We start from the raw sequence: 13,344 nt of genomic DNA, 5'->3' as shown, positions 1-13,344 counted from the left end.
GATGTTCAGACACTCAGAGGGGAGGTCAGATTTAGTGAGTGGGGGTCTCCTAAATCAATAATCCCCCTCTCATAACGAGCCAGCTTCCCTTAGAGCAGCTACAGCCTCCTTAAGAATCAAGAGCTCTAATTGGTGTATACCTTTGTTTGAGAGTATGGTATGTCCCTATGTGTGTGTGTGGGGCTGTTGTTTCCTGATTGCCTTCATGTGTCTCTGCTCTATTTCACACTTCCTCTCCATCTCATCGCCGCAGCAGATAATAACAGTGTAAAGAAGGGAGCTTCTGGGTAAAATCCATCCATTTCCTCTGGGTTTATACCACACTTGGCATTTTGACTTCATTGCGATGCCCCCTGAGCTTTACATAATCATTATGCTTTTCACAACCATAGTTTTATTGTCACCATCGCAGGGTATTGGCTGTGATTACCATATGTGGATGCCTCACAACCGTGGTATTACAGAGTGCCCCATCTTTCTTCCGCACTTAAGGATTCTTGCTCACTTGCTAGTATTTACAGGCTCTACCATAAAGCCATCTCTTTGCTTTGGTTCCAGGCTGGGCTGCTGTGGAGTGGACCTAGAAAGAGGAAGTGGAGGGGGGGAGTGGTAATGCGTGGATGCAGGGGTCGAAGAAAGAGTAGAAGAAACGTAATAGCACCTACAGAAAAAGTGCTTGGAATGCAGTGCTGCGAAATGATGGAGCGAAGGAGAAGATGAATGGGGGGAGGGAGAGATAGAGAAAGAGAGAGTGAAACAAAAGAGGAGAGCAGATCCCGTGTGTGCTGGAAGCTAGCTGCTGTCACTGCTGTGATGGATGGGGCTTTGTATGTTACTGAATAATAAGCACTTCACAAATTGGATTGCATCTCAGCAGGCAAGATTACTTTCACCCCGTACAGTACGGTACACACAAACACACTCACGCAACCAGTAATAATTTCATAGCTACAGCTACTTGCTAACAAAATGACTTTCTGAGACACGACACTGCTCATATTGAGTAAACTGTCTATACACTTACACTGATCATAAATCAAGGACAGGGAAAGAAACACACTGTACAAAAACGGGGCTACTGTCATCCCTGTTTTTATTCTATAGGCTTTGCGGGGATGTGTTCAGGGTGAAGGCTGACCATTAGAGAGAGAGAAGAGAGGTGTACTCTCTCTTTGTCAGCTCCAGCTCCCACTGAGCTGTTAAGATGTTCTAAGTCCTTGAATAAAGGGTCTCAAAGAAAAAAAGCTCTCAGCAGCTCTTCCTAGCCCTTTTTATCATGTCTCCACTGTCTCTAAATATCCATCATTGTCTTTGCGACCTCCACACTCAGAGAGAGAGAAAACCCATTGTGAATAGGCAAGGAAAATACAGAGACAGTCTTGTGGGGGAGGTCTGCTTCCCTTTTGGCTACAGCACTCAGTGGTGCCAGTTAAAATGATAGGAATAGGGGAAAGCTGCAGGTTTAGGACGGGAGAGGGCCGCACTCAAGACAAGACAGTCGGATGATGACAGGAGGCATATGGACTTTAGCTGAGCTGGACTAGATTGCACTTCACTATTTAGACCTCAGAGCGAGAATTATCAAAGCAGCCCACCGTAACTTTGATGGTAGCACAGTTTGGCCTCGAGAACTATCTGTACTCTTGTTTTTTTATGAGCAGTGCCTCTCAGCTAGGCGCATTTACCTTTTATCTTCAACATGCACTACTGCATCAGCACAAGGCAGGTTGGTTTAAATCTATGTATACATGTTTAAATGAATCTATCAGGGCCAAACATCAAGTTCAAAACAATATTAAAGTATTAAATCTTCACATTTGAGATGGTGGAAGCAGAAAATAATATTACATTCTAGATAATTCTTCTTCTGTGGATACACTAAGGCCTACCTTTGTTTTAGCTATGTACACTTGTGTATGTGAAAATACTGCCTCATATCTAATTATTTCGAGCAACTACTTGAGAGCTATCTTTAATTTAGTTACTTAAGTGAAGGATTCGAAAACAGAAAGGCAATAAAGAATGACTGTCTATTGGCTCAGCTCGAACCATGAAGTAGTATTTTAAATCAATATTGGCTAAATGAAAGCAAACATTTAACATATACATTATTTCTCTAGTATTTAAAGTCCCCCAATGGGGAACAAACTGAACATGGTTGTCCCCATGGGCCATCGAACTGATTCTGATATGTGTCATATTTTTTTCATTTGTATTTAACTCATAATTTTATCCAGGAAATTATATCAAAAAGTCAGCGGTAGTTAATTGACATCAGGCAGCTCAGGCACATGTCACTGATGACAGTTCCCCCTCATTGCGCTGGTTCTTATTGGGCCTCCGGTGCTCTGCGACTCCTTTTGATTGGATCTCGCACAGTTGGAAGGCATCACCACTTATTGGCCTGTGGCTACGGGCTGACTGTGAGAGCGAGAGAGAAGGAGACACAGCTAAGTAGCGCGGAGCAGGAGAAGGAAAAGATTGCTTTGGGTAATTAGCGAAGTGACAACTTTGATTTCCACGAGTAGGGGGGCTTTCCATGGCTCACTCCGGCAGCCAACCCTCGCACTAATCCACCATGGCCGAGATGAAAGGTGTTGAGGATCCCGCTGAAACGAGGAGGGAGGGGATGTTATAAAAATAAAAGAGCGCATTGGGTTGATAACTGCTGCACAGATAAAAGATGAGCAGGTAGTTAAAATGTTGAGATATCATTCGTTTCAAATGCACGCCGACACGAGCGGTGGTTGATGTTTGGAACAAAGAAATATGGTAGGTAGGTAAATCGCTTTCTTTTCCCACGCATTTCACATGAAGAAACACAACTTGCCTGACATTTTTGGCTTGAAAAAAATGCATTGCAAAACATCTTTTTTTGTACATTTGATCCATTTTGATCCCCTTGAGCCTTATTGTAGTAAATATGGCTGTGCACACGCTCTTTTAAACAAGTTTCATGTCTTATTTTCTTGACTTGGGTGCAGCCGTGTCTCTTATTCTGTCACGTAACTGGAACCCTAGAAATGGACTGGAACAGGTTTAAATATCTTTATTAGAAATCTGAGTTTTTCAAGTTGTTTTAAGGAAACAAGAACTTAATTAACTATTTAAAAAAAAAGATAAGATGATCATTTGTGCAGGGATGCATTTAGTAGCACAGGGTTGCAGTGCATAGGCAGTGGTGAATGATCCCCATCTGCCCAAAACATCCGTAGATATGAGAGCAATCCATCTAAAGTTACGTAATGAAAAACAGAATGAGGCTAGCCTGACAGAGAGCGGGATGGCCGGTGGCCAATCGTCTCCAATGTAATCTCCATTCTTGTGGATGGATTTCCGATGTGGGTGTCCTGTACAAGGGCATCTGGCTGCCTGCAGAGCTACATGATATACAGTTGGCTCCTTGGAGAGTCTCCACACACGCTCATGTGTACGAACACAGACGCTCACACATGTCCTGATACAGAAGGAGACAGGGAGCGAGGAAGAACAGTGTGTGATTCATATACTGGATTATCAGCATGCTAGGATCCGGCTCTCCAGACAGACATGGAGACAGACACTCTACACTCAGAGCACGTCACAGTCTCTCAGCCGCCATCCACCCTGCTCTGTGGCTCCCTGAGGTACCAGTCAATCAGCATGCCCTTGCCCTGCCCCTAGCACAGCAGCTGTGATACCCACCCAGGAAGGGTCCCATCATGGCTGTTAATCCGCCCCTGCCACAGGTGCCAAGCATGGGGAGCAGGAGGAGGACAGAAAGGTGTCTGGCTTCCAGAACGGAGATACCACCAGTGTGTGTGGGGGGGGTGGCTTATAGGCTCCAGAGCCGCAGGCATGTTGGCTGGCCAAACATACATGAATATTGTAAACAGGTATGGAGCACTGATGTTTTCGTTCTCATCCAGCAGCCTCCATGAAGCCAATCATTACAGTTATCAAAGTGGCAAACATATCCTGTCTTTCAGCCCATAATATGTTACAAAAATGCTACAAAAAACTAGAATCCTACATTTCCCATGATGCCACCGATAACATCTTTCAACTTTCTTTCCCTGACTGACCTAATCCAACACCTCAAGATTCTAACGTAGGCTTTTTAATTGTAATGTTTCATCTTAAGCGGTGACATTGCAACATCAACAGGGTTTGTTTTCTCAGAATTCACAAAGTCACCCCCAAAAGATATCTCTGGCGCCGCCACTGAGCCTGACTATTTATGTTGGGGGGGCCCGACTTTTTTTTTTCTCCAAAGGGGGGGCCTGACAGAAAAAGTTTGAGAACCACTGGGTTAGACAGTTAGGTTCCACTGTTTGATTGGCAAGTTCATTTTTCTCTCTTGTATATCAGTTTTCCTTGAGTGCCAGGTGAGATAGCATTGTTCCGCAGTCTTTAACGTGGAGCAAATGTAATAGTCTTGGGAGTGGAAGGAGTCTGATAATGGTGGCGAGGGACAATACAAGGGCCCAGCTGTTTCATCTTTCCGCCCATTCTCATGCAGAGCAGGCTTCAGATGGTGGGGAGGAGAGCGAGAGGGAAAAAGTTTCACTGGTTCACTCAGAATGACTTATTTCTCTAAGGATCCTAGCGCAAACAAGCGGGACACGGAGGAATTTAGATTCTCTGACAGCGCGGTGTGGATGACAGAAACATCAACAGTCCAACAGAACCAGACTTGTCTTCCCCTCGTCCATCTTTTTGTTTTGTGTAGCTGCACTAAATCATTCTTTGTTGATTCCTTCAACATTCTTTGGTTGTTGATGAGGATGTTGTCACTCGCTATTGTTTTCCAGACAAAGAATACACACACATTTGCATACTGTACACACTCACTTCACTCTTATTAGACTGGGTGTACCCCCCTCCCCCCCCCGATACACCAAGTCAGACTGTGTAGTAATGAATTGCAGTGTCACACAATGTACCACATTTAATCCCCTAGTAATAAACTCACTCTATTACCAGGCAATGAAGAAGGATAGAGGGATAAAAGGGAGTGAAGGTGAACAAAACAAAAGGAGGATTAAAGGGGGCAAGTGAGGGAAATGTGGGAGGAAGGAATAAGTATGGAAGGACTTTGGGTGAAGGCAAATCACAGAAAACAGGAGGTGAGATTGTTCAGGGGAATGGTTGAGGAAGAAAAAAGCCATCATGGAAAAGAGGGATTTGAGAGACAAAAATAAGTATTGAAGGTGTAAGGAGAGAATGAGGCATGGAAGGAATTAGTGAGAAGGAAATGAAAATGGACAGAGGGTAAGAAAAAGGATAGAACTAAGTGTGGATGAGAAAAAGGGAAGGACAATGAGGCAAGAAAAAGGAAAGAATCAAGAAGGAATTAAGAAGTGAGTATTAAATAAGGGAAAGGGATTAAGGGAAGAGTGATGGAAGCAAATAAAAAGGAACATGCTGCAAGGATGCACAGCGGGAGAGGAGGGGGAAACCATCTGAGTAGTTTCCTGACTGCAGTGCTCAACCACTGCCACTAGAGGGAGAATTGCATCTCCCCGGCTGATAATGATCATCCACTGTTACTCGGTTGATCAAATGGATGTACATGAGATTACTGAAAGTGACTGCCTCAGTGTGAATCACCCAAGAATGTAAGAAGAAGGAGGTGTAGTCAGATTTGAGGATGAGCTATAGCAGAGACAGCAGTAGGAGAACTAAGGACTGCTGCCTCCCACTATTTCCCTCCATCGCTGCCTGTCTTTCGTGCTACCAGCAGCTTCTGCCTCTCCTTCTCTTCTTCAGTGGATGCTGCAGAGTGCACATGTCATGTGTTTTGCGGTGCACTGTAATTTCTTGCACTGCTTTTCCAAAAGGCAGGGCAGTACCTGGCTAATCTTAAGTGTGGTGTGAACGCCTGCATGTAATTGGTCACACTAACATGCTGCTATACAGTTAGCTGCGTCCGCGGATGCCTTTTAGTCAATTAGGCAATTATTCATAATAGAACTATGAAAACATCCACAAACAATCGGTAATTTCCTGTACCTGATTGTATGTTCTCGCCCACATGATCTACAGGTGCAGCATATGAATGACACTGAGACATAATACTTTGGAACTGACTCTCATAATGTTTTTCACAGTGTGCTTCCCCTTGAAAACAACTGTTCATACACCAGTATACACACTCCTTCTCAGCCTGTGTGAGATATAATTGCGCAGGCAGGCGTGGAGAGAGACCCCTGGGGAGTGGAAGTAGGTACTGCAGAAGTGAGAGGTGGTCTATTTTAGATCACTGCAGCAACACAGAGCAGTGGGGGGAGCAAAAGAAAAGTACGCTAGTTAGGATGCAAGATGCACACTTAAGAGCTCGTCTGTTGAGACTTTAGACCCAAACTCTTCATCAGCCAAAAGGCTCTCCAACATCTCATGTCCGAATCATATTCAGAAACAAAATTGCTCTTTTAGTTGTTCAACTTTTGAAGATTTGGCTCAGGGTTGGTTTCGGGCCCAATCCCAGCTACAGTTTGTTACTGAATCTGCAGTTACATGTTTAGCTCATAAGTTAAACCCCGAGCCTGTTTTTCAGGTTTCAGGCTCGAAAATGACATTCCCAGAACAAATGACCATATCTTCTAAAAGGGTTAAATAATAATAATAAAGGTAATAATCCTTATATTTATTATAGCGCTTTATCAAAGACTCTCAAAGCACTTTACACATACAGATCATACATGTAATGGTCATCTACTGTGGACAATACCCACAGGAGCAAATTCGGGTGAAGGGTCTTGCCCAAGGACACAACGGCCTGACGCAGTGGGGGGGGAGCGGGTTTCGAACTGGAGTTCCCCAACGCCCCCTTGATCTGATGATCAAACGCACAGACCACTGCGCCACCCGTCCCATATGTTGTACTTATAGTGAAAACTAACCTTGGATGATGGGTTAGTAGACTAAAAGCTTTAGGAATCCAAAGTACAACATATGATAAGTACCCTGTATCAAGATTGATGCGAAACAAGTGATATTTGACCTTTTTAGACAGATTTAGCAAATAAAAACCTCTTCTGGGGCCATTTGGGTGGATTGTTCATATCTCTGGCCCCCCTTGCTGGATTTTGACATGTGACATATCTTTTTAACCGTCAGAGCCAATGGAATCGAGGGGAACTCCCACATAGTCCTTATTTGGTAATGTGTGTGTGTTAGACTGCCGCATAGCCTAGACCGGAAGCAGCAGCCACTCTGGTGGCTACCATTAGCAGCTAACTTTTGCTCTCCGATTTTTACATAAAAATGGAATTATGGATTATAAATGAAATCATTTTTTTATACAGAGACGTTAAAAACCTATGGATTAACCGATTCAGCCACGTTTTTTCTCGTTTTAATGACATTGAACACGTCTTTTGATCAGAGTGACAGCTAGGGTGAGACGATCTCCCTAGAAGCTCCGTAAAGGTACGTGTTGTGATGTCTGTGTTTGCTTCCCCTGTCGCGTGTTCGGATCACTCAGTGATGATACTATATACCTAAATAATCTGTGGAACCTCAGTTTTAATCGGATATATTGTATGTGCAGCTACGATAAGTAATAAGGGCACTTTTATCTTCAGTTCTGTGCCAATGTCCGTTAGCATTTTTCGCTAAGGGGTCATATAGATGCTTTTTATGAGACTTGTGTTTTGTTTTGGTAAAAATGGTTTGTATCGTCAATTAGCTGAGATTATTTCCGTTAATCTGGTATAACACATTAATAGGTTCTTAAATATTAAGATCCCCTGAGACACAGTGTCGTGAAAAAAAAAACAGGGTTTAACAGGTTTTTAAGCTAACCGTGGCTAAATGTAACGGGGTCAAAAATAAAAAGATGTTATTTAGGAATCCTGCATAGCTTGGCTTTTCGGTTCTGAACCCTGCATAGAGCTCTGAGGGTTTAATTGTATCTCCCTACATGTAGTAAGTTACAAAAACATTGTATTCAATTCAGTTTTTTTAAGTAATGACGATAAAGACTTTTGTTGCTCGTATTCTGGGAACTCCACTGAACGTTGTCCCGCCTCGAGGACCCCTGAGGATTCCTGACCCCATTATTTGGCATGACTTTGCTTGCATAGCCTATGATCCTAATTAAGCCTTCATCAAACCCCCAGCCTGGCCACCATGGCCCCTAATTCCAGCTCTACGCAGCGTGACCCGGAGGTTGATTAAAGTGAAGTGAGGTATAATAAGTTAGCACAGCGGTGAAGGAACTTCTCTGACACGCTGATGAAGTGATGCTAATTGCCAAGTGCCACTGAGAAGTGCTCCATTAATGCAAAAAAACCTGAGAAAGACCGTGCTGACACTCTCACTTTAGTTGAAGAGGAAGAGTTAGATCAAAGTGAAATGTGCTCCAGGTGACATCCTGTTGTCAGATTTGAGAGGTGATGATTTTCTAATCACAAAGTCTTTGTGTGCAATGCGACCTAAAAGATGTCTTCCTTGAAACAACCATGAACTATGTTTTAGCACTGTGTGATTATCTCATGTGAAATAATAATGCTATCATTGCTGATATGAAATGTGTTATCTGCTTTATTCTTTCACAATGTAGTTATTCTGTTGGTAAATGAAGCTGGTTTTGTATTTTAACTTGACTAACTGCTAATTCATTTTTAAGTGTATTCACTTTGCGGACAGCTATGAGTTTCTACAAATGTAACCATATTATATCTAAATAATTCATAAATCTGTTTAACTTGTCAGTGCATTTAAAAACACTTAAACCTAAGGTAACTAGAATGCTGTTAACTAAACAAACCAGCCCAAAAACACATCCTCAAGTTCTTCCTGTCCTAACTAAAGCTGATTTAAACATTTGCTAAACATTTGCCATGTTGCCCCTCTAACCTCTAACCTTTCAACTTCCAGATTTCTTTGTAACCTCTCTTATATTGTCTTCTCCAAATTTCTTAAAGGGAACTTTGATAATGAGCGCCTGGCTATTGCTAGACAAAGAATCCCATACCGACTTGGTCGGGTAGTTGACGAGTGGCTACTCGACAAAGGTAATAAAATACCCTTTAACTCCACTAATGATCTCTAACCTACCGTTAACCACCACTCTGGAGGAGGTGCAGTGCCACGCAACAGGGCTGAATGTGAGTTGGCTCTTAACAGACCTGGTCCCCTGATATCCACTGCAGATTTACCAAAAACAATAATAAATGGATTATCCATCCTTATTCATTACATTTAATTATTCCTAAACTCAATTGATATCTGAAAACTAACCACAAACATTGTTGGAAGAAAGATTGTTTTATATCATACATGGGCCCTAGCTTTACATCCCAGTGTGCCCAGTTGAGGCACTTCACTGTGAAATGATTGGTTAAAATAATAATTACATTAAAAACATGTATTATAACTCCAGTCCCTAGCATTGGAATGCAGATATCCAGGGGACCATATCCAAAGCACCTTAAACTGGGGCTGCATCTCTTCAGAGGAATAACTCCCAAATAACCCGACATAACCCCCTAATAACCTAACTACATGTAAACAGCCTCTTGGTACCGTCTGCTTCTTTCCTGTGTCTTTTGTTGGCTGAATGTGACTTTGCATTGAATATATATATAATCCTTCATGAAAAGGAAAAATAGAACTGGATTTCCAAGAAGAAAAAAGAATTCCCCATGAAGTCACTAAAAGTTAAAGGGACTGTTGAAGTGTTTGTTCAGTAATCGGTCTAAATTTATTTGTGGCACGTGGGCGCACATTTCCGCCCAACGCTACGCATAACTAGAGCCTTAAGTGATGATTCTTTAACCCTTTGAGTGCCGAATGTCCCAACCTCTTTATCTTGTGCCGTGTTTGTGCTGCTGAAGGTGGTTGATTCTAAAAAAAAATGCAAAAGAGGAATATAATATGTTGCATTGAATGCATTGCAGGCATGTAATTATCATGCGCTGTGCATATTGTGGAGTCTGGATTCAAACAATACGGTACTTTCTACCATAATAAAACCTAGTACAGAATGACATTTCATATAAAATGGTTTGTTCTGGCGTAGATGATCAGAATATCCAAATACTTTATAGTATGGTTCGCATTATCTTTTCTATTTTCATAAAAGATCTATTGAGATTATCATGAATTTAGAGCTTCATGCATAAGCCAATTAGCTGTAGGGGCTCCTTTGAAACGGTATTGTGAACAATAAGACATGCAGGGTAGAATTCAAAAGATGCAATTGTCTCTGGGAGCAAACTGAAGTATTCATGCGACAGACAAACAAGATAAATGAAGCACTTGCATATTTATTTTATGGAAACAAAACCATCCTTGATTTAATCTCCAGCTCCTACGAAATGACTTCTCTGCTCTTGAACATTGGCAACACTCTTCTGCTGAAGACAAATCAAAAAGGCTTGGGTAATTAAAGTTGAATGAAAAAGTATATCAATAAAAAATGACTTATCCACTTATAAAAGGATTTGTGCATGTCATAAAAGTCTAAAGAGAATGAGCTTGAAACAGAATGTATAATTCTCTTTCTTCTTTAATTTGCACTGAGACTGCATCCAATCATTTAGATGAGAGCTGTGAAGAAGTCGAAGAAGAAGAAAACATATTATTCCCTTCAAACCACGACGGAGGGCTTTGATCAGGGATCTGAGAAAAATGTTATTTGTTAATTTGTTAGGATTCAGTCATACACACGTGATAGATTGAAGAGGCACATTGGCCATTTCTAAGAGTCTGTTACACGTGTTAGTCTAGATAATGAAGGGGATTAGCGGACATTTCAGAGCTGAAAGGGTTAAAGCTTGTTGTTACTTTGAAAAAAAGGAAGTGGCTCAAACTCGAGAAACTTCCAAGCAGAATCTAACCACCTAACAGCAAACCAAACTCCACCCACACTAACCACTGAGGGCTTCTCTCATCAATCCCCACCCTCCACTTCAAATTGAAACAATTGGAGAAACCGTCCCAGCTTTGCCGTGCTGGGGACAAATTCAGAGAGCTCTCAGTTATAACCATGTTATAAATGATAACATTCAAACGCACCTGGATGTCAGTATTTGGAAGAAGTCGTACGGCGTTCGATCGGGACAGAAAAACAAATAAAAAGCTAACTAAATTCTAACTGCTACTTAAAGAAACAAATCTGCACCTGGCATCTTCCTCCCCTTGTGTCCACGCAAACTCAGAGGGTTAAAACAACAAATAACTGAACACCAAATTCAAAAGTGACGCTGGATCATTCTGACAAAATGTGTTTTAAACGAAGGTCCCTTTAACATTTATTGTTTCACTCGTAAGAAAAGTTTTTGAATGTATTGTTCTACATGCTGTGTGGAGTGAAAGCTGTATGGACCTTTGAGTGACAGACCGTGTGGTGTTACTGTGTGGGGTTTCAGTGAATGCCTCAAAGGGTCATAACCTTAGCGCACAACACAATCAGCCCAGAAGGTCTCCTCTCCACGTGCTCCAACATCTCATTGTTATCTCAACAGTACCATGTATCTCAAATGTTATGTTCATCTTTGAAAAGAAACACACCAACAGAACTAAGTGCTTCCAAATGCCCTTCCAAATCGGTGTTGTAGACACTATGGGATATAACGGAAGGCATTGGAGCCAGCAATGTCCTAGAGGGAGCCGAGCTGTGTCGCCGCATCTCATTCCGAAGACCTCATCCAATCTCCTGTGTGTGTGTGAGGCAGATCAGAGAGAGCATCTCGGGCCGACTCTGTGCCGCTGACTAAATCCAAAACGGCAGCCATTACAGGGAAGGGGGGGGGGGGAAATCAGGAGGCCAAACGTTTTCCACTGAAAAAGTTACATTGATGCGTTCCAACTTTTCCTGGCGTCTTTTTCTCGCCGTGTGTTGGATCTGTCGCTCCACGTTTTCAGCTCTTCCTACCTTTATACCTTTTTTTTCCCTTGACTGTCAACAGATGCCTTCACAAAAAGTAGGAGGCTTCTCTCGACTGGAAGATAAAGATTACAAATACCAAGCCTCCCTTAAACAGATGAGCATGAAAGCCAATACAGCTCCCCGAAGAATTGGAGCATATATCTTCTTGTGACGAGGCGTCTGTCCCTCTGGAGCTTTCCGATAGCCTGCCGACCAAGCTTTGAATGGAATTACATCGAAAAACGCCTAGCCTAAACGCTAGATCCAGGTTTTAATGTTCAGTCTGGTGTGAGCTTCCCCATTCCCCAACCAAGTCCTCCCACTCGGTGTGGCGCCCAAGTCAACGTCTCCAGGCCAGGCAGAGGTCCAGATGTTCTATTCATGATCCCAGCTTCATTTCAGAGATTCTCTCACATCTGGCAACTGAGAGTAAATCCGTCTCAGTCTGTCCTTCAGCAGCTCCATGTTGAGCTTTGTCTCCCGCTGAGTTAGTATCTCGCTCTCGTTTAATCTCTCTGCACTATTATGGCTATATTTTAGGGAAGTAGGGGGGGTAATTGTATCCATTCTTAACATGCTTGCTCATGAGTAAAAAAGTGTCTGCAAGAAAGCGGCTCTGTTATTTCATGGTTCCCCTACCATGAAATAGTGAATACAAGAGAAGATTTCCCCTCGCTAACCACCGTGCGATCTCTCTGTGCTTCTCTGCCACGACAGTATCACCTTGTTAAGATCAGATATACAGATATAGTATCGAGATAGAGCCACATCTGATTTTCCAATCTACTGTCTCCGGCGTCCTGCAGTCTCACCACCACATCTCAGCGGCCTCCCCTTCCTTTAAAGACCTCGGGGCTCCACGTTGCCTCCAAAAGCTTTCAGTCTAGCTTCATGCCGCATTTGGCCCCTCGTCTCCATTGTCAAACACAATTAATTCATAGTGTTCTGCCCAAACCAGCCTGCCTTCTTCCGAGGAGTGAGAAAGCCAAGCGCTCTTAATTACCAAAGAGAGACTTGTGGCGAGGAGATAACTTTGGAACACTTTGTAATCGACTTTGTCAGCATCCCACCCCACCCCCATTGCGTGCGACTCTCTCCCTCCCTATTCTTTTTATTTCTGTGGAAAAAAGAAAATGGAAATAGTTTAGTTGATACTAGAAATTCTGCATGCAGACGGTCCAACTTTGTGTTCTGCACATCACAAAGCCGAGTATTGACTGAGGTGAATTCTGAGCCATCCCTCCCACCCTGCAACTCAGCTAAGAGAAAACATTTCAGATTGAAGCTCGTCGCAACCATATGGCATCCCTCCTCTCTGAGAGATAACCGGAGTAGAAGGAGGATGAGAGCGGTGTAATGATGACGGTGGAGGGAGAGAGATACCGCTCTCTCCAGCTGCAGTCCCTTTCATATCCCCTCCACCGGGTTGCACTTAGATCATCCTCCCCCTCTCCCCTCCAATCTCCCTCAACCTGCCTCTGACA

At 42.9% G+C, this 13,344-nt stretch overlaps 1 protein-coding gene across 1 annotated transcript in view; it reads left to right on the top strand.

The window, feature by feature from the left end:
- nrxn2b (neurexin 2b) overlaps window positions 1–13,344 on the top strand; it is a 769,387-nt gene that overhangs the window by 733,715 nt on the left and 22,328 nt on the right. The window contains 1 exon segment of the mRNA XM_071206612.1: window positions 8,913–9,002. Coding sequence (XP_071062713.1) covers window positions 8,913–9,002 — 90 coding nt within the window.

Source organism: Pseudochaenichthys georgianus, chromosome 18 (genome assembly GCF_902827115.2).
Source record: "Pseudochaenichthys georgianus chromosome 18, fPseGeo1.2, whole genome shotgun sequence".
Lineage (NCBI taxonomy): Eukaryota > Metazoa > Chordata > Actinopteri > Perciformes > Channichthyidae > Pseudochaenichthys > Pseudochaenichthys georgianus.
Note: the sequence above shows the minus strand (reverse complement) of the source record. Positions and strands in the feature narration are given on the sequence as shown.